Here is a 24,805-nt window from a genome sequence, read left to right as displayed (position 1 = left end):
CCTCCACTTTTCCTTCCTATCCTGTCCCTCCTGTACAGCCTATAGCCCTTGACATTCACCACCCAGTCATGTGTTGAGTCCCACCACATTTCAGTGATCCCCACTAGCTAGGGGTCTACTGAAATCACAGTCTTGTGGATTTCACAGAAACTGCAAAATCCAAGATTGTCTGTGAAATCAACAACAACAAAAAACCCTTATTTTATTAAGTGGGAGGGGAAGGGGCTGGCTGGTGGGGCAGCATGAAGGGCAGCAGAAAAGATTGGTGCCATCCTCTTGGCTCTCCTCCCAGTCCTCCCCCCGCCCCCCGGGCCTCTCCACCAATTAGTACTGAGGGGAAGGACTGCACGAAGGGCAACCAGAAGTCAAGATGGTAGCCACCCCCTCATCCCTCCTCCCCTGCAGGGCCTCTTTACCAAGCATTACTGAGGTATGGGGCTGCCGGAGCACATCTGCAAAATGTCCATGAAATTTGGTCTTTATGCTGCAGTCAACCCATGAAAATTGGTAAATCTAACCGTGATTTAAGTAGACCACCAAGTACAGCAGAGCAGCATAAGGCAAAGCACAGAAGGCAATAGGATAATACAACCAAGTTTACTAAAATTTACAATCCCAGCAAACTCAGCAATTTCAATAGCTAGGAAAAAGCTGATGGGAGCTTAAGTAAAAAAAATGAAAATATAAAAATATGTTACCAAAAGGAGAAAAAATTAACTGCAATAAAGTATTTTAAGATAAACCTAACACTTCAATATATGGATTAAAATGTACACACACCTGTTCATCTTTTATATTCTGTAACTTAGACTCTGTTAACACTTTTCTTTCTTTCAGCTGCTCTGTATAAAACCAAGACTCAATGGTATCTGCTATTTGAGTGCAATCATCATCTCTCTGGGAAATACTGGGTTCCGATCTCAAGTATTCTTCTATAACATGAAGCTCTCTTTTCGTCTCTGCTAATTGATAGATAGGTTGTACTAAAGATTCTGACAAGGAATTCAGTGCTGTCAGAAGGTCTTCTGGGAGGGCATTGCTCATCTTATCACCCAAAGCATCTACAGATAGAACATCATCCTGACATTCTAGCATATCGTGCAAAAAGTTTATCATTTTTGGACTCTCAGATTCACTGAGTGGTTTCAGCAAATCTTGAATTTCAAATTCATCAGCCATTATTCTTTGAGCAGTAAACGCTTCCTTGAAAATCTTCTCTGGGGGTGCTGATAAGACAGCTGTATGTGTATTAACAGAATCTTTAACCTTGGCATCAAGCTCAGTAATTGTCATGCTGGCACTGTGACAATCTTTTAAAACACTTGAAAATATATTTTGCCGTGTCGATTCCTCTGGAACCATGAATGTCTCCTTTGCAATGGCACCTGAGAGTAGGCTTTCTTCTGGACAGTCGTCTTCATCATTAAATCTCTGTGAAAAACATTTTTTCCAAAAAGCAACATTTAAAACACTATCTATTTTACAGTTCATCAGTGCCCTTATAGCTTGTTTATAACTTTTGGACCAAGTAAGCTATATGGTCCTAAGAGTTCCCAAACTCTCATAATAAGGGTTAGACTGGGTGCTTAAAGACAGAGCTAATAATTAAGCTTCTGACTTCCCTAGTACAGAAGATCAAGAATAAGAAAAGGTATAAATCTAGCATTCGTTAGAGGTCAAAAATCTCATACTACTCGCAGTGTATCTGTATGCCACGCTGATGTTCAGAAAGTTTTTTTCCACCTTCGTTTAAATATGGTTAAATATTTTCATAGTCTAGGCAAACAGTAAACATCACAGACCACTACAGATATAGTATAAAAGGTTTGAATCGTGCAATTGCTTTAAGTGGTTACATCAAACACTCACAAAAATATGTAAAAAAGTAGTGTACACTTTCCTTAACTATGTGTCAGTGTACATCTCAGTGTATGGAAGCATGTGCCTCATGCTTACAAGCTTGGAATAGCCATTTTCATTGGAGTGTCACATGTGCCCTCTGCCTCCTCATGCCCCCCTGTGACAGCATAAAAAACAGAGCAGATGTAACTCTCCCTCAGCTCCATTTTACTACCCATGAGTGAGACAGAACATGGATGGCTTCCAACCTGCCATCAACCCTGGTACTTCTTCCCAGAAAAATTGAGTTTGAAATTCCTCTTCAGTCCCTTATTATTTTATACTACCAGTATATTTAATTAAATAGGCAGAATGGGGGATGTACCTCAATTATTTTATCTAGGAGCTATAGAAAAGATTCCACTAAAATACAGAGAAAGAAGCATCTACCCGACACTTTCTTATTATAAAGGAGAAAAGAGAGTACACATACTATTCTGCACTTCAGGAGACCAAAGAAACGCATGCATTGCTTAGATTCAGGATGGTAATACTCGAGGAGTCTGTTGGAGTATAACCCCCTCATGCAAATCAGAAAAGAGTTAATAGGTTGCTGGGAATTATTCAACCTCACCCATGAGAAATTAAGTAAGTATCAGTGTTTGAGGGAGGAACTAAACAGGGAGGCAACAGTTCTACTGAAAGCTGAATGGAGGAAGAAGATACATAGCTCTCGGTAATGGCAAATGGCAATAACTGAGGAAGACTGCATCCTAGCTGAGCCTCTGTACAGAAAAGGAGTAAGCAGGGGAGGGAAGTCCTGCCAGGTAGGCGATGATCACCATATTTGGCTATCAATAACCAACTTAGACTTGCCTAAGTGTGGGGGAGGAGGGTGCACTAGTGCAGTTGCCCCCTCCTCTGATCCCTGCTCCTCCCAAAGTTTAAAACCAACTGCCTGACAGTGGCAGTAACATTTTTTATTCAGGCACCAGTAAGGGAGTCAACTGAATTCATAGCTCATTAAAATCTAACTGATTCCTCCTAAATTCTTCATTCCACAGGTGTTAATGACCCTGTCTCCTTTTTAATGGTCATGATATTCCACTCATCAAGCCAGCCTTTTTCTTCTGCTATTTTTCTGTCTGTCAGCTGCTTCTGATAATGTAGCTCCTATTTCACAGACATGCAGACTAGTTTTAACATATTCCAATAAGGTTATATTGGTTTTTGCTTTGATCTTAAACTGAATAAGATAGTCCTAGACCACTAGCATATTAGTAAAGTTTCTAGTCTCTTTTTACCTAGAGAAAAATATGGTTTGTATTATATGTGATGAGATACCACACCTTCTGCACCATCCTTTTCAAAGTCCTAGATCTGCCCATGAAGTAAAGCAAGGGGTCTAATGACAACAGAGCCCAGAGGGGAGAAATGTTGTGGTTTTTTGTGTTTCTTCTCGACTTGGGGTATTCTGGAAGCTGGAGAGAAACTTTGTGTGACCAAGCATAAAATCATAAAAAAGCAGGATTGGAAGGGACCTCAGGTCATCTACAATAACCCCCTGCTCCATACAGAATCATCCCTATCTAATCCATCCTGTACAAGCATAGGTCTAACCCAGTGGTTCTCAACTTTTTTAGTCTCAAGGCATCCCTCGGAAAATGCTAGCCCATAGTTTTCACTTATTTTTTGACTCTGGAAAAATAAAACATTTTTTTTTCTGTTGCAAAGAACTCAGAAAGACCAAAGCAAGGAAGAATGTTTTTGACATTATGGATTCTTATTTGAAATCTCTGGGTTTAATCTCATGAATTATGTTTGCATACTGGCCAGGGCACCCTGGTTGAGAATTCTTGGTCTAACTTATTCTTAAAAGTAGACAAACAACCCTCTCACACAGCTACCAGGCACAATGCCCCAAGATGCCAAGAACACTCTAACCCAGTAGCATAATTAGGGGTGGGCAAATGCAGCATTAGTCCCAGGCTTTTACACTGACTTCTATGCAACCAGAATGGAGACCCCTGTGGAGTCTGCTCAGGTGGGAGTGTAATTCAGTGCAGTGGTGCTCAAGGCAGCCTCAGTGCTTCTGCAGCAGGCACCACTGCTGTAGTGGGGAGATGTTGGCACAGCCAGCAGCTAGGGGGTTAATGGAGTTGTGGCCAGTTCTAGCTCTCTCCCTACATTTTGTTGCCACCAGATTTACCTCTGCCTACCACCCCAGCAATGACATTTAGCAGACAGGGGTGAGCTACAGCCTCTTCGTTAACTCCTAGCTCCTAGCCACACCAACATGTCTTTCCTGCAGCAGTGACTCTTCATCAAGGATTAGGGCATGAGGCTGACTCTCCCTAGCTTCTGGCCACACCAACAACTCTCCCCAAGCAGGTTTGGCCCAAGCTGTAAACCGTACCACTTACGTTTCTGCCTACCACAGGTAAAGCAGAGAAATAAGGGCAATGCTAGTATCCTACTGCTGCAAGGACAAACTTATGGTAGTTTTCAAAATATGCTCAAGAGATAAAAGGAAAAGGGCCTACATCCCCACTACAGAGAAAGGCAAACCCCCCACAGTCCATGCCAATCTGACCTTGGGGTAAAACTCCTTTCTGAACCCAAATGTGGTGATCAGTCTGATCCTGAGTGGAGTGGAGTCCTTCTAAGCAAGAACCTGTGTAACCAGCTGGCAGATCACTCCAGAAAATTCAGGCTCAGCTGTGCCCTTCCTTCTTTTTCAGCAGGTCCTCCTGATGACTTACCTCTGCACAGATAAGGGTTAGTTCTTGGGGGCTATGTGAGAACCTGGGACAGTGAGGCTTACCTGCCAAGAGACAGGTTCCTTTCATCCCAGCCTTTATGGAATGGAGTGAAACTTAACCTAGCTAAAACCCAAGAACTTGTCTCATGATATTAAATAATATATCCTTATAATATTAGCCTGACCTAGGGCTCAAGACTCAGATCATCACAACAGAAGGAGCTCTACAGGCATGCTATATAGGAAAGGTAAGTTATATGGTTTGTTTCCATTGCTGTTTGGGGTTTGCATTACACCAAAAGACTAAGCTATGTTGTAGGAGAGGAGAAGGTCTGGGGTACGCTGGGTTTTAAGCCCTACAAAAGGGGAAGAGGGAGTGAACTGCTCCAGGGCTGAGACAGTTAACGCAGGGCTGTGGGCTTAGAACCTGGCATGTGCAGCCTAGGCTGTAGTCCAGAATCTGGGACAGGAGCTAGTCCCAGAAGAAGGCCTGGAGGAGTAGGTACTCTGAAAGGCAGCTGGTCTGGGACTGGCAAGAAGAGGAGGACAAGGGGCTGAGTTCCCCGCCCCCACAGCACAGGTGGGGCTGATCCCTTAGGAATAGGCAGGGCTGAGGCCAAGGAGCCAAATGCAGGGAACAGTGCCAACTGCAGGGCATAACTGTAGGAGTTCTGCACTGCTCAGGAGTCAGAAAAAGCTTGATGGACCTTCTCAGTAAGCAGTCTGCCTTCAACCACAAGTGGCACTAGGGATGCATTGATAGAGATTTTGGGGGCCAATACTGATAGCTGATTTTTAAGGAGATATCGGCCAATACGGATCTAATTTCTGATATGCAGCCCTGCAGCTTGAAGAGCTGTGTGCAGCTAGTAAGTCTGTTGTGATGGAAGGGGCATGGGGAGAAAAGGGGCCTGGGGGGTGCAGATCAAAGCCCCTGCAGTGAGGGAGGAGTGGAGCTGGGGCAGGGGCTGGGGTAGGTGCTGCCCAGCTGGGGTGAGGCAAGGCACTGGACAGAACCGCAGCTCGTCCAGGGTGGGGAAGTGTGGGGAGGGAGGAGTGGCTCCTGTGCTGCACACACCCCAGAAGCATGGTGGGGTGTGTGCCCCTGGATCTGTGTGAGGCATGGGCAGGGTGGGCTACAGCTGCAAGCTAGGGCGGAGCTGTGGTGGGCTTTTCCCAGCAGGGGCTGGGCCAGGCTGCACTGCACTGACCTCAGGGTGGACGGCAGCAGTGCTGGGAGGGGCTGCAGCCACCCCAAAATTTACTGTAGTCACCACTGCCTGCCCCAAGCACAGCCCCAGCCCAACCCCCACGCATGTGCTTGGAACAGCCTGGCGCAGGCAGCCCCAGCCCCAGTCCACAGCTGCAGTCTACCCCAACTGTGCCCCAAACAGATCCAGGGGCACATTCTCCCCCATGTCTTTCCAGGGTGCGTGCAGCGGCAAGAGCCCTACCACACCCCACCAGACAGGCCGTTGTTCTGTGAGGCACCCTGTCCCACCCTGGCTGGGCAGCACCTGGCCCTGCCCCAGCCCCTGCCTCCTCCTCCCTTACCACAAGGGCCTTTATCTGCTCTCCCACACCCCTTCCTTCCACACACCCCTTCCACCACAACAAACTTACCAGCTGCACGCAGCTCTCCAAGCTGCTGGGCTGTGCTTCTTGCTGCCTGCATGCTGCACTGTGTCTTCACCCATGCACGGGCATTTATCAGCCAAATTATCAGCCACATCAGGCTGATTTCTGATACAGTCAATTTTCTTTATATCAATGCCAATCTGATATTGGACCTATGTATCCATTCACCTCTAAGTGGCACTGCACAAATCCATCCCAAATGACTATACCAAGTGTTCAGTACCTGTTCCAGAAGAATGTTAACTTTCAATCACTAGCAGTAAGTTCTTTTAGCAGTGGAAGCAAGGCCTATACATCTTTCTACAGAACCCACTAATTCCCAGAGTGACTGCCAAAGCCAGATAATATCTGACCATCCTCTATCATAGTTCCCTACTGACTTAGGAAGTTTTAAGTTCCATATGATCACTGAGCAGGCTCCTAGATATATTATCACAAGATCAGGCTGAGGGAACTTGCACAACCCTACCAGACGGAAAGAAATACTTAGTTTTTGCCTATACATTTTTCTTCTCCTTAAACTGTTGTTCTCAATATTGTATTTTAGGGTAACTCCATTAAAAACATTTCTTCTAGGCCCTTGCTGCCAGCAAGTGGCAAAACTGTGAAGTGCAACATCATTTTAATATGAGCAGTATACCTTTGAAGCACACTGATGATTAAGATATAATTAAACAAAAGAAGGGCAAAAATACAGAGGAAAAGCTGATGGATTTTAAAATAATTAAGAACATGCATTCTTCCTAGAGAAATAAAAATTTGCATTGTTATGCTGTCATTCATACCAGTAGGAAGGGAAACTGAAGCAAAATACTGTTGGCTTGACTATTTTTACTTATTTGCAAACTATCGACTCATTTTTTTGCTGTGTTCTTTCCTCCCCTAGGATTTTCATATACAGATTTAGTGTAAGTGGATAAGCAGTGCCCATTATGGGCACTCACAGATGGTGTACTTAGTTTTCTAAGATTTTGGGTGGAAAGGGTCTGGAAACTTTTTTGTAATGCTATGAAAAACATCCAGATATTGAACCCAACTACTGCTGTTGTTGATGAGTCCATGTGGCTGAACTCTTACACTTCATCGCATTTTCATTCAAAATCACTGGCAAAGGAAATACAAGATGCATTTCCCTGCACCACTAAGGGCTGATGTGCTAAAAAGCTATTTATTCCAATCAGAATAGGCAGCTTTACCACTGCCAGATCCATCAGAAGTTTGAGAGGGCAAGTTTTAAAGTTAGCAAACACTCCACAAAATCTCTGTGGAGAAACATAAAAGTATGTGTATGGAACCAGCCCCATCCACATCCATTCTTTGGCCAGATCTACCCACCTTTTGGGTTGCAATGAGTGACCACTCCCCAGTGGTAAAGCAGATGTCACCACATTTACAATCACCCCTGCCGGTAAACTTTCCTACAGCCCTTTCTAGAACCTGTGCTGCCAGTGAATCTGGCCCAGTACTATGACAAATTCAAGTCTCTCTTGGCTTCAGGAGTAGTCCTTGCAGATTCTGCCTTGTGATAAACTCTGCCATATTTATTATCATTATTATTCTATGACACCAAGTGTGGCCTAGGTAGGAAGTGAAGTCCTTGGCCAAAGAGTTAAAAGCCAAATTATGTACCTGTACTGGGACCATGTGCTCTTTGTGGGTTTCAGTACAGAACCATATGCTTTCTTGAATATATGAAGCCTAGCTGTTTCTTCAGCAAAGAATTCTGGAAGTGGTAAATAAACCAAATCAAACTGTTTACATGTTTTCAGTAGTAAGAACACACTAACCTCTCTCTCAGGCTCTGTCAAAAATCCAGGCTCTTCAGTGCCTACAGCTTGTATAGTAAATAAAAATATATTATTTAAACTTGTCAAACTTTTTTAATTTCAATTTTTTACCTTCTCAGCATTTTTTTAAGAAAAGATCCTTGATTCATATATGATTTCTGTTTCTAGCACCTACTTGGTAAACTCACTATACCAAGCAATAGCACCCTCCCACACACCAGAGTGCTCCATGCAAGCTATATCCTGAATTGGAACCAATGTAGTCATGCTTGTGCAGCACCACAGACAGAATAATCAACACTGTCATTTAGCAGTACTACCCAGTCTGCCCACAGGATGACACAACATGAGTTAGCTAACCGCATGCTTCCAGTTAACTGCAACCCCTGTTGAACAGCAAGGTATGTTTCATAGTTTCATAGGGTCAGAAGGGACCTATTAGATCATCGAGTCTGACCCACTGCCTGGGCAGGAATGAGTGCTGGGGTTAGATGACCCCAGCCAGGTGTCTGTCCAATCTCCTTTTAAATACCTCCAAGGAAGGGGACAGCCTCCCTTGGAAGCATATTCCATATTTTGGCAACCCTCACTGTAAAGAATTTTCTCCTGATGTCCAATTTGAATTTGCTCTCTTCCAGTGTGTAACCATGATTTCTAGTTACACCAACAGGTGCCCTGGTAAACATTGTATCTCCTATTTCTTGCTGGACCCCCCTTGATGAGTTTGTAGGCTGCCACGAGATCACCATTCAGCCTCCTCTTGTGGAGGCTGAAGAGGTTCAGGTCTCTCAATTGGTCCACATAGGGTTTTTTCTGTAGGCCTTTAACCAGACGAGTGGCCCTCCTCTGAACCCTCTCCAGGCCATCCGCATCCCTCTTGAAGAGTGGTGCCCAAAATTGGATGTGGTACTCCAGATGTGGCCTGACCAATGCTGCACAGGGGGGAAGTATCACCTCCCTAGACCTGTTTGTGATGCACCTACTTATGCAAAAAAGGGGGTGGTTAGCTTTACTTATTACCTCATCACACCGGTGACTCATGTTCATTTTGGAGTTGACTACTACTCCGAGATCCCTTTCCACAGCTGTGCTGCTTACAGTGGTACCTCCCAGGCTGTAGGAGTGTTGACGATTCTTTCTCCCCAGGTGCAACACAGGACACTTATCCTTGTTAAGCTGCATTCTGTTCTGCCCATTTTCCTAGCCTGTCCAAATCAGCCTGGATTTGCTCCCTGCCATCTAGTTTGTGTACCTCCTGCCAATAGTTTGGAGTTGTCAGCAAACTTGGACAAGGTGCTTTCTACTCCCTCATCCAAGTCGCTAATGAAGATATTGAATAGTACCGGTCCCAGGACAGAGCTTTGGGGGACTCCATTGCCTACATTTCTCCAGGTAGAAACTGACCCATCCACTATCACTCTCTGGGTGCATCCCATAAGCTAATTTTCTATCCACTGAACTGTGTAATAATCTACATTGCAAATGTTTACCATATGTATAAGAATTGGGTGACACTGTGTCAAAGACCTTTTTAAAATCTAAATAAATAACATCTACCTAACATCTCTCTTCCTTCCTCCAAGCATTTTGTGACCCAGTCGTAAAATGAAACCAGGTTAGTCAGGCAGGATCTGCCTGCTATGAACCCGCGCTGATTGCCCCTTAGCAACATTTTACCCATTGGTCCCCCATAAATGTGATCCCCAACAATTTTCTCAAAGGTCTTGCCAAGGACAGAAGTGAGACTAACCAACCTATAGTTACCCAGTTCCTTCTTTCTCCCTTGAAAATAGGGACCACATTAGCCCTTTTCCAATCCTCCGGGACCTGTCCCGAGCGCCATGAGCGCTCAAACAGTTGTGCCAGCGGCTCCGCTATGACTCCAGATAATTCCCTAAGTACCCTAGGATGAAGATCATCAGGACCTGTTGACTTAAATACATTCAACCCCTCCAGGTGCCCCTTTACTAGGTCAGCATGAACAGTTGGTGGGTTGGTATCTATACTGGGCTTACCTAAGATCCCAATGGGATGCGTATTTGTATTCATGTCCAGGAACATGGATGCAAAGAAATCATTTAGAAGCTCACTTTGGCCATCCTATCTGTTACCAGTTGCTGTAGTTCATCCTGAAGGGGCCCTAGGTTACCCTGCACCTTCTTTTTACTTCCTATGTACTTAAAGAATGACTTTTTGTTATCCTTAACTTTTGCTGCCAGCCTAAGCTCCATTTCCACTTTGGATCTCCTCACTGTTTCCCTGCAAGCTCGAGCCAATCAGGTATACTCAGGTATGTTGAAGGGTGACACTACTTGGCTTGGTAAGGCAAGGTCTTAAGCTCTTTTCTTGAGATGTGTATGACTTAAGGAGGTTCTATTTAATCACAAAATGTTTTCTAAATTGACATTTTTGTCAATTGAAGAAACATTTTGTATGTAACTGTTCCCTGTGACCTATGCTTCTGTGCCTTCAAAGGCTGGTAGTGGATTGTGCTGCCATTTGTTTCAGTGACTGAGGCCTATTCCTACCATGCACACTTAGCCAGCTCTGCTGGCTAATATAAAGGAGTCAGCAGTCATGCTCTACTTCTTCCCCTCTGAGGATCTTCTTCAGCATTTGGAAGCACTAAGGGTGCAGTACTTGAAGGATCACAGTCTGACTCTCACACTTTCTCACTTGACCCTTACACATTCCTGGAACATTCAGACACATTCTGACCATGCCTATAATTGGCAACATTACCACATTAAAATCATCTTCAATTTAAAAGTACATCAGTATGCATGGGAAACCAAGAACAGTTACTATTCTAGACAAATGGTCTAACCCACTCTGAACAAAAACATAACTTGTACTACAAGATCCCTTTGAAACAGCAATTAGGCATAAAAGTCACATATCTTTAATTCTAAATAAATCTAAATGCACGCCTCATCTTCACTTTCTCAAATTGATTCTGTCAAATTTAGAGGGATTACATTTCCTTGTTTTCTACTTCATAAAACATACCTCCAGAGTCATTTTGCCATCTCTTTTCTGAAGTACTTAGTTGAAGACCAGTCTGAGAAACAGTTGTAGTAAACACTGGGCAATCCCTCTCACCCCTAAACATAGATATAATAATATTTTCCATTAAAAGAGCCATGTAAAAAAGTGATTCTTCCACAGTGTGTATAACATTGAACCACTGCATTACTAGGTCAGTAAAGTATTAGGGAATAGGATATACAATGGCAACACCATCTGGAATACTGAAGATAATATCAGGGTATGCATCAGAAGTGAGCTGTGGGAAGGAAGACTGAAAAAAATACAGTTTAGAGGAAGTTCCAAGAATCTAGTGAAAGTAACACAAGAGAGAGAAAGCATAATAATAAGAGTGGACGTGAACTGAACACATTGGCAAATGAAATGTGTAAGAGGCACAGCATGGAGGAATAGAATATGGAGTTAGGAATGAGGATGAAGAGAGAGAGGCATGGATCTGTTCATTAAGAATACTGCACTTCAGAGGAGAGAACAGTACCTTATCACAACAGGACTGGCCAAAGTAAAAGTCAAATTGATAACAGTATATTTAATCAGGCAAAGAGAGTGGGAAAAAGCTTATAAGCAGTGAGGTCACATCAGTGAAGCAGTAACAACTAAACATGGACTTCTAATTATGAATATAGTGGTAGATAAAGAAAAGAGAGACTGCAAAGAAGAAGAGGGACAAAAGAATGAAAGCTTGAAATTGAAAGAAGAGGACATTGAAAATTATAGAGAAAAGGTAAGAGAACAAACTATACCAATTAATGGGCCCAAGAATGGATGAATGTCATGGAAAAAGGGGTAACAGGAAAAGTGTGTGGAAAAAAAAGGAAAGAGAAACTGAAGTTGAGACACCGTGGTGGAATTCAGAAATCAAAATGCGATTAATACCAGTCAATGGGCAGAATGGCACAGGGAACGACAGAAGTGTTCAAGGCTAGGTTATACTGAGATTCAGTGATAAGCCCACTCCCATGTATCTCAACAATACACCTACTGAGTGAAGAGGCATGCAAAACCTTATGGAGCTACTATTTGCAGACGATCTAATTGGAATAGCAGGGACAATAGTGGAGTTGCAGAAAAAAGATATACAAAACTGCCAGAAACATTTTAGAGAAAGATGAACTAAAAATAAATACCAGGAAAACAGAAGTAATGGTGAGTTGCAGAAAGGGATGGCAAGACAATAAAGAACAGGATAGGGAAGTACAGGAAATGAAAGAGACAAGGTACGATCATTCAAGTACTGGGATCTACCTTAAATGATGAAGACAACTGTGCAGCATAAGTACGAGGGGGATGAAAGAAATGGAAAGCAATTTTAGGGACTTTATGTAATAAAAGAATGCCAAAGAAGCTGAAAAGAAAGATAAAGGGCCATGAAACTATGGGCAGTGGAAATTTAAGGGATGAGAAACAAGAGCATTAAGATAAGGATGCTAAAGGAGATACTGGGTGTTTCCCTGTGATGGATACAAACATGACAACAGAAAGAAATAATTAGATGCGAGAAAACCCATATATAGTTCAGTGGGACTAACAGCGAGCAAGAGAGAGTAAATTATGCTCTACCACACACTTCTTAGTGTTTTGTGTTGTCTAATTTTAAGTGTCCTAAGTGATGTGTTTCCACAAGCTATTCCAATGACAAAAAGCTACCTCTGGCATTAAGTATACTTGTTAAATGGCAAGCAGTAAAATTCCTTTTCACTTTAAGACCAGGAGTAATTACTGCACTCAAATGAGGCTACAAGAGGAAATTAATCTGCCTGACTGAAATTCATCCAGAGCATATCATACTCACTGTAAAAGAGACTGAGATTGTTCAGAGTTCCTTATCTCTTGAGACACCTGAGAAGAAAATGTATTTGGACAATTAACCATTTCATTTTTCAACATTACTATAGACCTAGCTGCTATGGCTGTGTGAAGCTTCGGTTGCCAATTCAATTCGGAGGAGATTCGGCCCAATTCGGGTGCCGGAACTCTGAATACAAATGAAATTGGGAGACCCAATAAAAGCTCCAAATTGATTCAGAAAAGATTCAGAGATTCAGATCAGCTGGGGAGAGGCAGGCACAGCTAGGTGGCTGCAGGTTCTCCCGTGGTTCCTCTGGCTGTGCCTGCCTCCTCCCAGGTTGGGGGGAATGTCCTGGCACTTTAAAAAAAGCCATGCACTAACCAGCTGCAGCAGTCACCCAGAGCCGGGCAGCGCTCATCCCCAGTGGCCCCAGCTCCCAGGCAGCATGCGGCATGGGGCACCATGGGACAGGTGCAGTGTGGGTGCCAGGTATGGGGGGAGATCCCCGCTGCCCCCCCACTGCATGGGAGGTCTCTGCCACAAGCACTCAGAGGCCCTGATCACCGCTGATGTAGCCAGTGAGTGTAGGGCTTTCGTTATTTTTTTTTTTTTAAAGGCTGGGGCTGGGCAGGGCAGGGCAGCCATGGGGGCTTCCCCCACAGCTCTCCCCACCCAGGGAGAGGCAAGCACAGCTGGAGAAAATGGAGCTGCCCAGCTGTGCCTGCCTCTCCCCGGCCAATCTGAATCAACAAATCTCTCTGAATCAGCGCCAAATCTTTCAAAGCCAATTCAGCCAAATCAAATGGGGACAGTGATTCAAATCACTGAATTGAATAACTGTCCTCCAAATCGGCTGAATCCAAATCCAAATCAAATACTTCCCTGTTTGGACAGGCCTACTAGCTGCTTCCTGCTGTTGTTGGGTTTAGAAGATATGAGAGAGGAGTTATGTGGGGCCAGGAAGACAAGAGCAAGACAGGTGGTGTGCGGTTTGATAAGATGACTGCTAGTTTAGAAGGGAGCAAGTCCTGGTTTTTCATCTGGATCCTTCTTCCCAAAGGAGCAGAAACATCCCAATTCACTGTTCTCAAGCCACTGTATCCAATAACTAGTAAATAAAAGACAGAGTATCTCAGCTTCAAAAGGAGACCTAGAGAGGGGACTGGATTATACTTTGCCTGTGGCATTCTGGTTAGAGCTTTGTGCTTTAAAAAAAATAATTAAAGATGCAGATCCAAACCCCCTTTCTAGAACCCAGGCTTCCCACTTCAGAGGTGCTCTTACTACTCAGGTGTCTGGGCTAAAGCAGGTAAGGCCCCCTCCCTCCCCTGCTCTGTCTAACAGAGGGGATTTTGCCCCACTACAATTTTGTGACTTTGATGTACACTAGACAGGCACACATAGCCCCATATCTGCCAACAAGCATGTAGCCTACTGCACATGATCAGTATACATGCATTCAGTTCTATGTCCACTTTGCTTGGGTAACAGAAGTGCAAACTATGATTAAATGCTACCTTTGCAGGTGGGTAAGTGCAATTTAGATACACAAAGGAAAATGGAATCCCACAAAGAGTATCCCCACACAGAAGAATGTGAGGGTGAGTTCACACTGCTATAACCATAGGTAAGTATATCTGTGTAACTAACTGATAACACTTTCCCAGGCACAAAACCCTCAGGAATTTTATGTAAGATGCAGAAACCTCTGTTTTTTGTCATCCTGTCAAGGTGCCCGCTACGGGTGGAAAAAATTGTTGAAAATTTTGTGTGTTATTCATTAATTATTCAGCAAATACATTAAAGTTTATGAGGCTGTTTACAAGCAAAGCTGGAATTGTCACTAACAATCTAATCAAAACAGGTGTTCCATCACTGCACAAACAAGTATTTTATTCTAAATCAGTGGTTTTGAACCTGTGGTCCACAGACCATTGGAGGTCCACAGACTATGTCTAAGGGGTACATGAGAGATGACTACGATCAATCAAAAGTATGTGAATACCCACACTTACTATTCAAAGGGGTCTACATCTCCATTTGAAATTTTCAAAGAGGTCCGCAAATGACAAAAGGTTGAAAAACACTGTTCTAAACTACATATTATTCCCTTGTATTAAAAACTGCTTTTTAAAAGAGATTAAATCCAGTCTTAATAGATATAAACAAAACATTCTGGCATTCAACTTGAATACAGATATTCTCCATCTGCAGAAGTTAGCAGCATGTTACAAATAATGGTTTTTTTCATTACTGCAGCATCTCTGTAAAAGCTCTTCTTCTGAAATCTGAAAATGCCACCAACAAGGAACTCCAGTAGAGAAGTTTCTGGGAAGTGTGCTGCAGATTTTGTGCTTCTCTTTCTATAAAAGCTGTTTTAGTTTCATGTTACCTGGATCCGTTTCATACATAGAAGGGAAGATTCTGTTTATGATTCTGTATATTCTGTGTATGATTCTGTGTGTATACATACAACCAGCCCCAATGCTTTCAATCATTATTCTGTGATGTGTGTATAACTAGGAAGCTGTCATTTCTAGACATACCAGATTTATGTTGCTCTTTGACTTTACCTTTTGTAAATAATTACTGAATTTAGAAACACACTGGATCTCTGGAGAGAGACGTTCCAGACCTAAACACAAAAATAGGTCATTAACAACAGTTTTACTGTCTCATTGTTACATAGACTCAAGAATTCTTAGAAATCCCAGCTGTCTAAAAAATAATTTGATAAATCACAACTTCACAGTGGTCACAGATTAAACAGATTTCACAGACATTAGGGCTGGAAGGGACCTTGGAAGATCATCGAGTCCAGTGCAAATGAGGAAAAATGGTTATTTGAGTTGCACAGTATATTGGTAACATATCAGATATACAAATATATCTCACAATACTTTTTACCATTTAATTCTAAATATAAGTACTTATATGGTAATAATTGAGTAAAAAAGGGAAAATAGAAGAATGGATAAATGGCCATACCGAGTAAAACTTAGTCTGGCAAGGGAAAGCAGGGGAGAGGGTAGGAGAGGTCCTTTGAACTGTTACCTACACAGTCAAATGGGTCACTAGTTGGCTGGAGGGCTGTACCCAGAGAGTGGCACTGGATGGGTCATTTTCAATCTGGAGGGATGTGGGCAGTGGGGTTTCACAGGGTCAGTCCTTGGGCCTGCACTGCTCAACATCTTCATCAGCGACTTGGACGGGGGGTAAAAAGCACCCTGTTCAAATTTGCTGATGACACTAAGATGTGGGGGGATGTGGGCAATCTAGAAGGGAGGAATAGGCTGCAATCAGACCTAGACAGGTTACAGGGGTGGGCGGATGAGAACAGGATAGGTTTCAACACTGACAAGTACAACGTGATGCACCTGGGGAGGAAGAACCAGCAGCATATCTACAGGCTGAGGAACTCCCATCTTGTCAGTGCAGAGGCAGAAAAGCATCTTGGAGTCATCATTGACTCCAAGATGAACATGGACCGGCAGCGTGGGGATGCGGTCAGGAAGGCCAACTGTACCCTGTCATGCATCCACAGATGCATCTCGAGCAGGTCCAAGGAGGTGATCCTCCCCCTCTATGTGACAGTGGTCAGGCCGCAGCTGGAGTACTGTGTCCAGTTCTGGGTGCCGCACTTCAAGAGGGATGTGGACATGGAGAGGGTCCAGAGGAGGGCCACTTGCATGATCAGGGGGCAGCAGGGTAGGCCTTATGAGGAGAGGCTCAGGGACCTGAACCTGTTTAGCCTCCACAAGAGAAGGCTGAGGGGGGGATCTAGTGGCCTGTTACAAACTAGTCAGAGGGGACCAGCAGGCATTGGGGGAGTCCCTGTTCCCCCGAGCACTACCAGGAGTGACTAGAAATAATGGTCACAAGCTGGCACAGGGTAGATTCAGACTAGAGATCAGGAGGCAGTACTTCACTGTCAGGGCGGCTAGGATCTGGAACTAACTTCCAAGAGAAGTGGCGTTGGCTCCTACCCTAGGGGTCTTTAAGACAAGGCCAGACGAACACCTTGCTGGGGTCATTTGACCCTAGTATTTTTTCCTGCCAAGGCAGGGGGTCAGACTTGATGATCTGCTCAGGTCCCTTCCGACCCTGCAAACTATGAAACTATGAAGCTCTGCAAGATTGAGAGCCTCTCTGATCCCATCAGCCCCTCTCCCCCCCACCCCCAATCCCCGTAATACCCACTATGGACTCTACTAGCTCCCCCAATCCTGCCAAACCTCCCAAACCCCACTAACCCTCCAGCAGACCCCACTTACCCCCAAACTCCCCAACAACTCCCTGCAGACACCACTTTCCCCACTGATCCCCCCAAACCCCCCTGCTAACGCCCCCTCCTGACTTACCTTGATTGGGTAATGATTTTTATCTCAGTCTAACCTCCCTAAACATCTGTACATACCCTATATTTCATTATGCCATATACTTTAAGGGTGCTTGTCGCAGAGCTCTCAGGTGCCCTGTGACTGAGAGCAGAAATGGCTTGGGAGAGGCCCCTAGTGGCGGAAAGGGGGGAAGCGCAATTACCAGTCACCAGGACTGCGCAGGTGCTGGTTGCCCTAGCAACCAGGGAAACCTACAGCCAGGAAGGGGTGGAGCTTAGCCCTTCTTAAGCCCAGGCAGAAGGCCAGGAGGGCAGTTCCCCTCCGGCAGCTGACGGGGGAGGAACTCAGCCAGAACAAAGGGGAGAACTCTGACGGTCGGAACATCCCCTGGTTCCTGCTGGGGTTTGATGCGCGCTCTCTCTCTCTCTCTCTCTCTGGTAAGGAGAGATTCGTTTTGACCAGAACGGTCTAGCTTTTATGTTGTAGCCCGGGGGCTTTGCGTTTTGTGTTTTCTGTTTTACTGGAGGACCGGGTGAGGCTATAAGGGGTTGGAGGAGGCCTCATAGGAGCTCCACAATAGCGTGGGGTCTCCTGGCACCAGAGAGGGCGCAGCTTTGTTTGGGGGTGCGTTGGCCCAGCTCCGGAGCTAAAAGGGGGCAGTGAGGAGCCCCGGAGCTAAAGGGGGCAGCAAGGAGCCCCGGAGCTAAAGGGGGCAGCAAGAAGCCTGAGAGTGAGGAGGGGCAGTGAGAAGCCCTGAGTTAGGGGGCAATGAGGGGCCCCAGGAGTGAGGAGGGGCAGCAAGGAACCCCAAGAGTGAGGAGGGGTGGCGAGGAGCCCCGAGAGCAAACGAAGGGCCAGGACATAATAACATGGCCCAAGTTAGATCATACCAGCACCATCTGCGAGGCTTGGGCTGTGGTGTAGGGGAGGAAAAGGAGCCGCAGACAGCGCCCCCTGTCATTGGGGCGCATAAAAATGGGCACCCTCCCGCTGATTCCAATCATCTGTTAATCACAAGTAAAATCAAGGCATGGCAGGAGAGTAAGCAGGCGGTTGGCCCATTGCAGGAGGGCGGAGCCACACATCCAGAAGGGCTCTGAAAGTAGGACTCCTGCTACAGTGCTATTTTAGAAAACATACTATATCCTTAAACCTCTTAAACCAAGTAGTCTCAGAAGGTACAGATGGAACAAAGGAAAATTAGAACTATCAAATTCATTTTTCAAGTGTATTTATTAAAAAGGCTCTAGAAAATTTAGTATGTTTCCGCCAAAACATCTGTCTTTTAGATTTTAAAATACAGTTTGTAGAAAAGCAAAATTATTGTTTAAGTTTAAAATGCAAAACTAAAAATTAAAATTAAATTATATACTTAAAAAAAGTACGTAAAATTATACTTCTCAAGAAAAAGAGCATATGATATACCAAAAAACAACCAAACAAAAAACATCCACAGTTTCTTACCTCTGTTTATTTCTTCTGTTTCAGCAATAAAGATGACCTCAGTTATTCTGGTTATGTCTTTATTAACAGGGGATAACCTTTAAAAAAATTAAAAAGCATACTATCATTTTTTGTCTCAACTTGTAACTAAACCTGCAAAAACAAACAAGAATATATTAACTAAAACTAGGCTACAGCCAATGTTGCAGTTGATAGAAGGTTGCTGGAAAATCCCGATTAATTGTAAAGAAGATAATCATTTTATTTAGTCTGTAACAGAAAATAGCTCTCCTTATGATGCTGAATGGAAAAGTAGTGTTGAAACCTGCAACTCCCTGGCTTTGCAAGCAGGGGATATTAGTAAGTTACTGCTGCCTGAAAGACAACTGTAAAAGTAACTGCAAGGGAAACTAAGAACTTCAATGAGGAGGTTTCACATGAGGAGAACACTGTGTAGAAAGCAGTCAGCAGCCCTAGCTTTCCTTTGTGGGGTGAATACAGGGCATCGCCTGCCTGCTAAACCAGGGACCAGCTTCACTTTCCCTGCCTCTGCTTAGGGGTGGCAACAGCTTCCTGTCAGAGGAGTGGAGCTGAGTAGGTCTCGTTGAAGGACAGGATCAACTTTAAGTATATGATTTATTACACAGACCATCTAACTTTGTGGAAATCATCCATTTTCTCCTCACATTTATTGCAGATTATTATTTGAATTTTTTTTAAGATGTGATTGAAATTGCTGAAATACTTTAAAATATCACAAACTATGCGAGGGCTTTGAAGCTGGATACGGGAATCCAGCAGAGACCCAAAGGAATCATCTCATCTTCATCTGGGTGAGCTGGACCCCAACTATATAAACTGATGAAACCTACAGGTGGCAACCAAAGGGCGCTGGCTTGAATTATTTTTAGTTTGACTTGGGTTTAATAGATTACTAACTTACGTAACTTTTGGTTGTGGTACTTATTTCATTATTCAGTAACTGGTCCTTTCAGCATTATCTGTTCATCAGTTGGTCTGTAAAGATCATGCTCTAGGAATGGAAGTCCTAGGTTTGGGTAATAGGTTTATAACCAAGAGGTTTGTAACTGAGAGACTGCGGGGGAGTCTGGCCATTGTAAATATATATAATCATTAGTCTGTCTATAATCGAAGCGCCTCTTGTCTCTGTAGCACCTCGTCTCTATACTCTTGCTGTCAGTAAACAGAGATCCATCTATGCAACTGAAAGTTGCAAAATGTATTAAGAAAGGCCTAAAAATTACCTTTTCCTTTCAACCTATTAACATCCCCCAATAACAGTCCAATGATAGAAATTTAAATGAGACATCAGAAGAAAAGGATAAAGAAGAAAACTTATTTTTACCACATAGCTAGCTGTAGGTAAAGGAAAGGGGAATTTTTTTATATAAATCTTACAGCTACCCCTTGAGTGAGAGTATTCATTCCCTGACTCTGTCCTCCCAGGAGACAAGACCTGGATACATGAAACAGCCCTACAACAGGAAACTGAAGGCAACAAGGATGTCTCAGATTGTCAAATCCTCCCAATTATCTCTTATGTCTATAACTGTTGTTATGATAAAAACAAGTGAAGAAATGGTTCGTTTAAAAGTGGAATTAACAGCAATGAAGAAATTAGTCTGTGATTCTAAATCACACGTAGAAGCACAGGATATTTTACTAAAAGCAATTGATGGAAAATTGATAAACAACAAAACTTTAAAACATGTGTCTAATAAAAATATAACTTTGAATAGTGAGGATTTTATTACAACTGATAAACTGGCAGAATCAGTCTCTGATCAACAACACCTCTTCCTCTATTTATTTCTTTTTTTTTTTATTAAGCATAGCTCTATTAGAGACAAAAACCAAAAGATCCAGAGGGCAAAATATTTTATTATTCAACTTTTATACACACAAGAGAAAGAGCTCTTTTAGCCTGGAACAGACAATCATATGATTTTTAGCCAAAAGAGTTAACATTTCTCTTCAGCTACATAACATTATTTATGTATCCAGGTGGCAGTCCTCAAGAGGATCTTCCCAAGAGTACATGGTTAGGAGTTTAAATATTAAATACCTGGTGTTAACTGCTGCAGCTAATTGTTTTCCCAATGGGGTGGAAATTTAAAAAAAAAAAAAAAGATGCTCTACCTCTTCAAAAAGGAAGTGCAAAACTCTAGAACTCTTGGTTCAGAGATGATATCTTTTATTAGACCAACTAACAAATCACAAAAAAATGCACTTTCTTAGTTGGCCTAATTAGAAGGTATTATCTTTGAACCAAGAGTTCTAGAGTTTTGCATTTCTTTTTTGTCTCAGACCAACACAGCTACCAAATACATCCCCCTACCTCTTCAAAGTAAGGCATATCCTACCAATGACTGTCTTCCTCCTGCATCTATGGACTCAAGACATTAGCTAGATCCTAAACAGAAGCAAATTTCTTCATTTTTAAGCGAGTTTGGTATTTTGGTTTGAAATATAGCTTGATTGACAAATAATTTATCAGACCTATTGTGGAGAAGTTTTATTAATGATTTGGACATTGTGATTTTACAAAAGATGTAGTATGGGAAAACGGTATCCCTTCCTGGACTTCTTATTTTTGGTTTTTTTCCTTGCCGCCATTTTTATAAAACAAAGGGCAGGGTTCAGTGGGACTTAGTTACTTTCCTCTTAAGGTGTCTGATTGAGGGACTAGAAATTGAATTAGAGTATAACTACCTATAAGCTGTCATCATTAAATTCTGTGGTACAGCTCCCTTAATTCTGGTTAATATTTACTTCCTACCAGGTATATCAAGGATTGATGAAGTCTTAAAATGAGAATTGCGACATAAAGGTGTTGAGAGAATCAGAAATAAATTTCCAGAGTTAGGAATAATACTAGCAGGTGATTTTAATGCTAGAATTGATGGCACCGATATCTAGGATAAAGAAGAAATAATAAATGAAATATGGAGAATCCTACCAGCAATCTTAAGCGATTTAGAATGCTTAACAGACAGACTAGAAAGGGTATAAATGAGGCATTCACCTTCCTTACAACTAAAGGAACAAGTGTGATAGCCTATAGACTAGTAGAATCACATATGTGGTGAAGTATAAATTATTCAAAATTCTCCCATGTGTGGAGAGGAGAGTGACCACTTCTCCCCCTCTCTTAGAGTTCCTTTAGAGTTTTATGAGGATTCTTCCCCATCTGCTATACAAGTAGCCCCTAGATTAGAAGGTCTTGACAAGAAAAGAGCTAAATGAAATGATGAGTTAAGAGAAAAATGTGTTGCTCTGTCAAAGATACTCTCTCAAGCCATTCATCTCAAATTCTTAAAGAAAATGAAAACAAAAAGGAATTACTCAACATGAAGCAGTTATCAAACATCTGGAAAATGCTCTCACAAAAGAGAGCATCTTTGTAGGAAACAGGTGCTGGTAGCATAAACCATGGTTTGATGAGGACTGCTTTAAAGCTGAAGACTTTAATAGAAACACTGGAGAAATACAAGTCAGAAACAATACAATTATTATTGAACAGGTCAATAGGAGGATCCAGTAAGAATTTCATTTTAGAAGCCTCTCCTCTTCCAAAAAAGCCATTATTTGGATGATTAAATAACATTTTGTTTCCAAGACCATTTGTTTGAAGTGGAGTAATTCTCACAGCCACTGACCCAATATTACCCTTATATTTAAGACATGGTATAAATCAGGGATAGGCAATCCCTGGCGCACATGCCAGAGCATGGAACGCTAAGGTACTTTGCTTGACACGCATACCTGAGGGCGGACAGCAGGGGAGCACCTAGGAGCCTAATCTTTGTTGTGGTAGTATAGTCCTGACCTCTTCCCGGCCAACCACTTAGAGGCACATGTGCACCAACCTACTGCAACAAGCCAGGCTGGGGCCCTGCAGACCCTGGTGCAGCTGCTTGCAGCCTCCCCACCACCTGCTGCAAGCATCCCAGACTCCATGGTGGGTATCAGGGGCTTGACCAGAACCTGGGCTTGTTATGGCAGGCAGCTGGGAGGCTGCAAGTGGCTGCACAGGGGTCTGCCGGGCCCTGGCCTGGCTTGTTGCAGGAGGTTGATGCTAGTTGCTAGTGGCAGGTGCATGTGTACCTCACGGTGGACAGCGGGGAAGGAGCTGCACTGCTACAAAAAGAATCAGGCCCCTTGTAGCTCCCCCGCCAACCACCCCTGGCATGCCAAAATCTTACATGTTGAGGTTGTGGGTGACCAAAAACATTGCCAACTCCTGAAGGTGCCAGCATGCAGACAGATATGCAGACAGTGAGATCTTCTCAAATGTCTCCTTTTTTAAATTAATAAAACACTCTTTTTTAGCCTTGAAATATACCTATCCAAAGTACAGAACTACAATGAGAGGTCATTACCAGACTAGAATTCACTCAAGAGAGATGTGTAGTCATTACAGGCAGGTGGTATCAGATCCCATATACAAGCAAGATATATTCCTACAGAAAGAATAAGATAGATAGACTATTTAAATTACTATTTGTCATCTTCCTCATTTTTTTGAAGAAATAAAAGAAAGATGGATCTCTTCATTGGTGGAAAATTTTATATACTGAGCTAATGAGGAAAAAAACAATTTGGCTCCTCTTTAATAAATTACAGCATTACTTGCACTCAGACTAAGGGCCAAAATCAAGTAAAATTACCCTGCTTTTATTCATTTACTCAACTACTGTACATTGCATCTATTTTTTGTATCATCATATAGTATGCTCTTTAATTTGGTTTCAGTTTGTTGAAACTGTAATCTTATTGTATGTTTTTATCAATAACTATAATTTATATGTGATTATTATAGTACCGATGGATATAATTTTATTGTCAATTTTACAGATGTGTTTTTAGCAAAAGCTGTAAAAACAAACAAACCCCCAAACCATAAATAACTACTAATATTACTACAATTAAAACTAGTCTTCCCACTTGCTTCTTTACCGGAACACTTCTTCCCATCACAATAGTAAAATGAAAATGTTTCTAATATAAACATCATGTTTCAGATGCCTAGCTGTAAAGTTTTGCATCAGGCTGCAGAGTGGCATAAAAGATCTAGAATTAGGGTACATTTTCATTTGTATTAATTTCCAAATATCTCCCTTCAACATTTCCTAGCAGGCACACAGTAAGTCTTCTTGGTTGCTGGGCCAGTTGTATTTTTTTCAAGAACCAAATTATCCATTTGAAAGAAAACTATGTTAGGAGAATCCTGAAATTAAAACGCAAAATAAATACATAAAAATGCTTACATATGCTGTGTTTTTATTCTACCAGTTCATGTATACCTGTTCATTCATTTGCATTTTTTATCCTTTAGACTAGATTCTGGTCCCTTTCCTCCAATGAAGAATCACCCTCTCCAGGGCCTATAAAAACAGTGGGTGTCTGTACCTGAGCATGGAGGCTGCTCCAACGTGCTGTAATTGCAGTGCATTGGAGCACACTTGATTAATCAAGTCTGCTGGAGTGTGGCAATTACTGTGCTCCAGCAGCCTCAGCATCTCATGTATTGAGCATCCCCGCACTTCAAAAATGGCATCGGGGCAGTTGAACTAAAGTTTGAACGACCTTTAGTTCAAGCACCCTCGCCACCATTTTGAAGTGCAGGGATGTTGATACACAAGACCCTGTGGTACTTCAATGAAAGCGGCTCTCGGAGCTGCTCTAATTGAAGCACCACCCTCACCCCAGAAAAAGTGCCCAGCTGGTCTATTTGCAGAGGAAGCTACTCTTGGGTTTGAGGGTATCAGAACATGGGCTTTGAGACTGTATCTCGATTTTCTTTAAGTGTACCACCAAATATGTTTAAAAGCATATTTATTAAGAACCTAGACCAACGGTATTTTAACGGCATTTTATTCTCTAGGATTTCTGTTGCAGCTGTAGATTCCAGGGAGGATCCTGGCTGGCCTCCAAATACATTCTCCTAAAGGACTGTGTTTTATAAGAAGTTAGTAGCTCTTTGCAGCATTTCATACAGCCTACAAATGTACTATCACCTCTTCACGTGCAGCTCCTCCTCATCGAGGTCACTCTCAGTTACTGAGCCCTCCACTATTGTCTCATCGCTGTCGCTGTCGGACAGTTGTGCTCCTGCCCTCATGGCTTCTCTCTCCTC

At 42.9% G+C, this 24,805-nt stretch overlaps 1 protein-coding gene across 1 annotated transcript in view; it reads right to left on the bottom strand.

Moving 5' to 3' along the window:
- Positions 1 to 24,805, bottom strand: part of ANKRD31 (ankyrin repeat domain 31) — a 136,574-nt gene extending 111,769 nt beyond the window's left edge. The window contains 4 exon segments of the mRNA XM_019531705.1: positions 781 to 1,431; positions 15,409 to 15,497; positions 18,667 to 18,743; positions 24,687 to 24,805. Of these exon segments, the coding sequence (XP_019387250.1) occupies positions 781 to 1,431; positions 15,409 to 15,497; positions 18,667 to 18,743; positions 24,687 to 24,790 (921 nt within the window). The 5' untranslated portion in view covers positions 24,791 to 24,805.

The sequence above is a fragment of the Crocodylus porosus genome, unplaced genomic scaffold, assembly GCF_001723895.1.
Source record: "Crocodylus porosus isolate Cpor-Errol unplaced genomic scaffold, CroPor_comp1, whole genome shotgun sequence".
NCBI classification, from domain to species: Eukaryota; Metazoa; Chordata; order Crocodylia; family Crocodylidae; genus Crocodylus; species Crocodylus porosus.
This window is presented reverse-complemented; position numbering and strand designations above follow the sequence as displayed.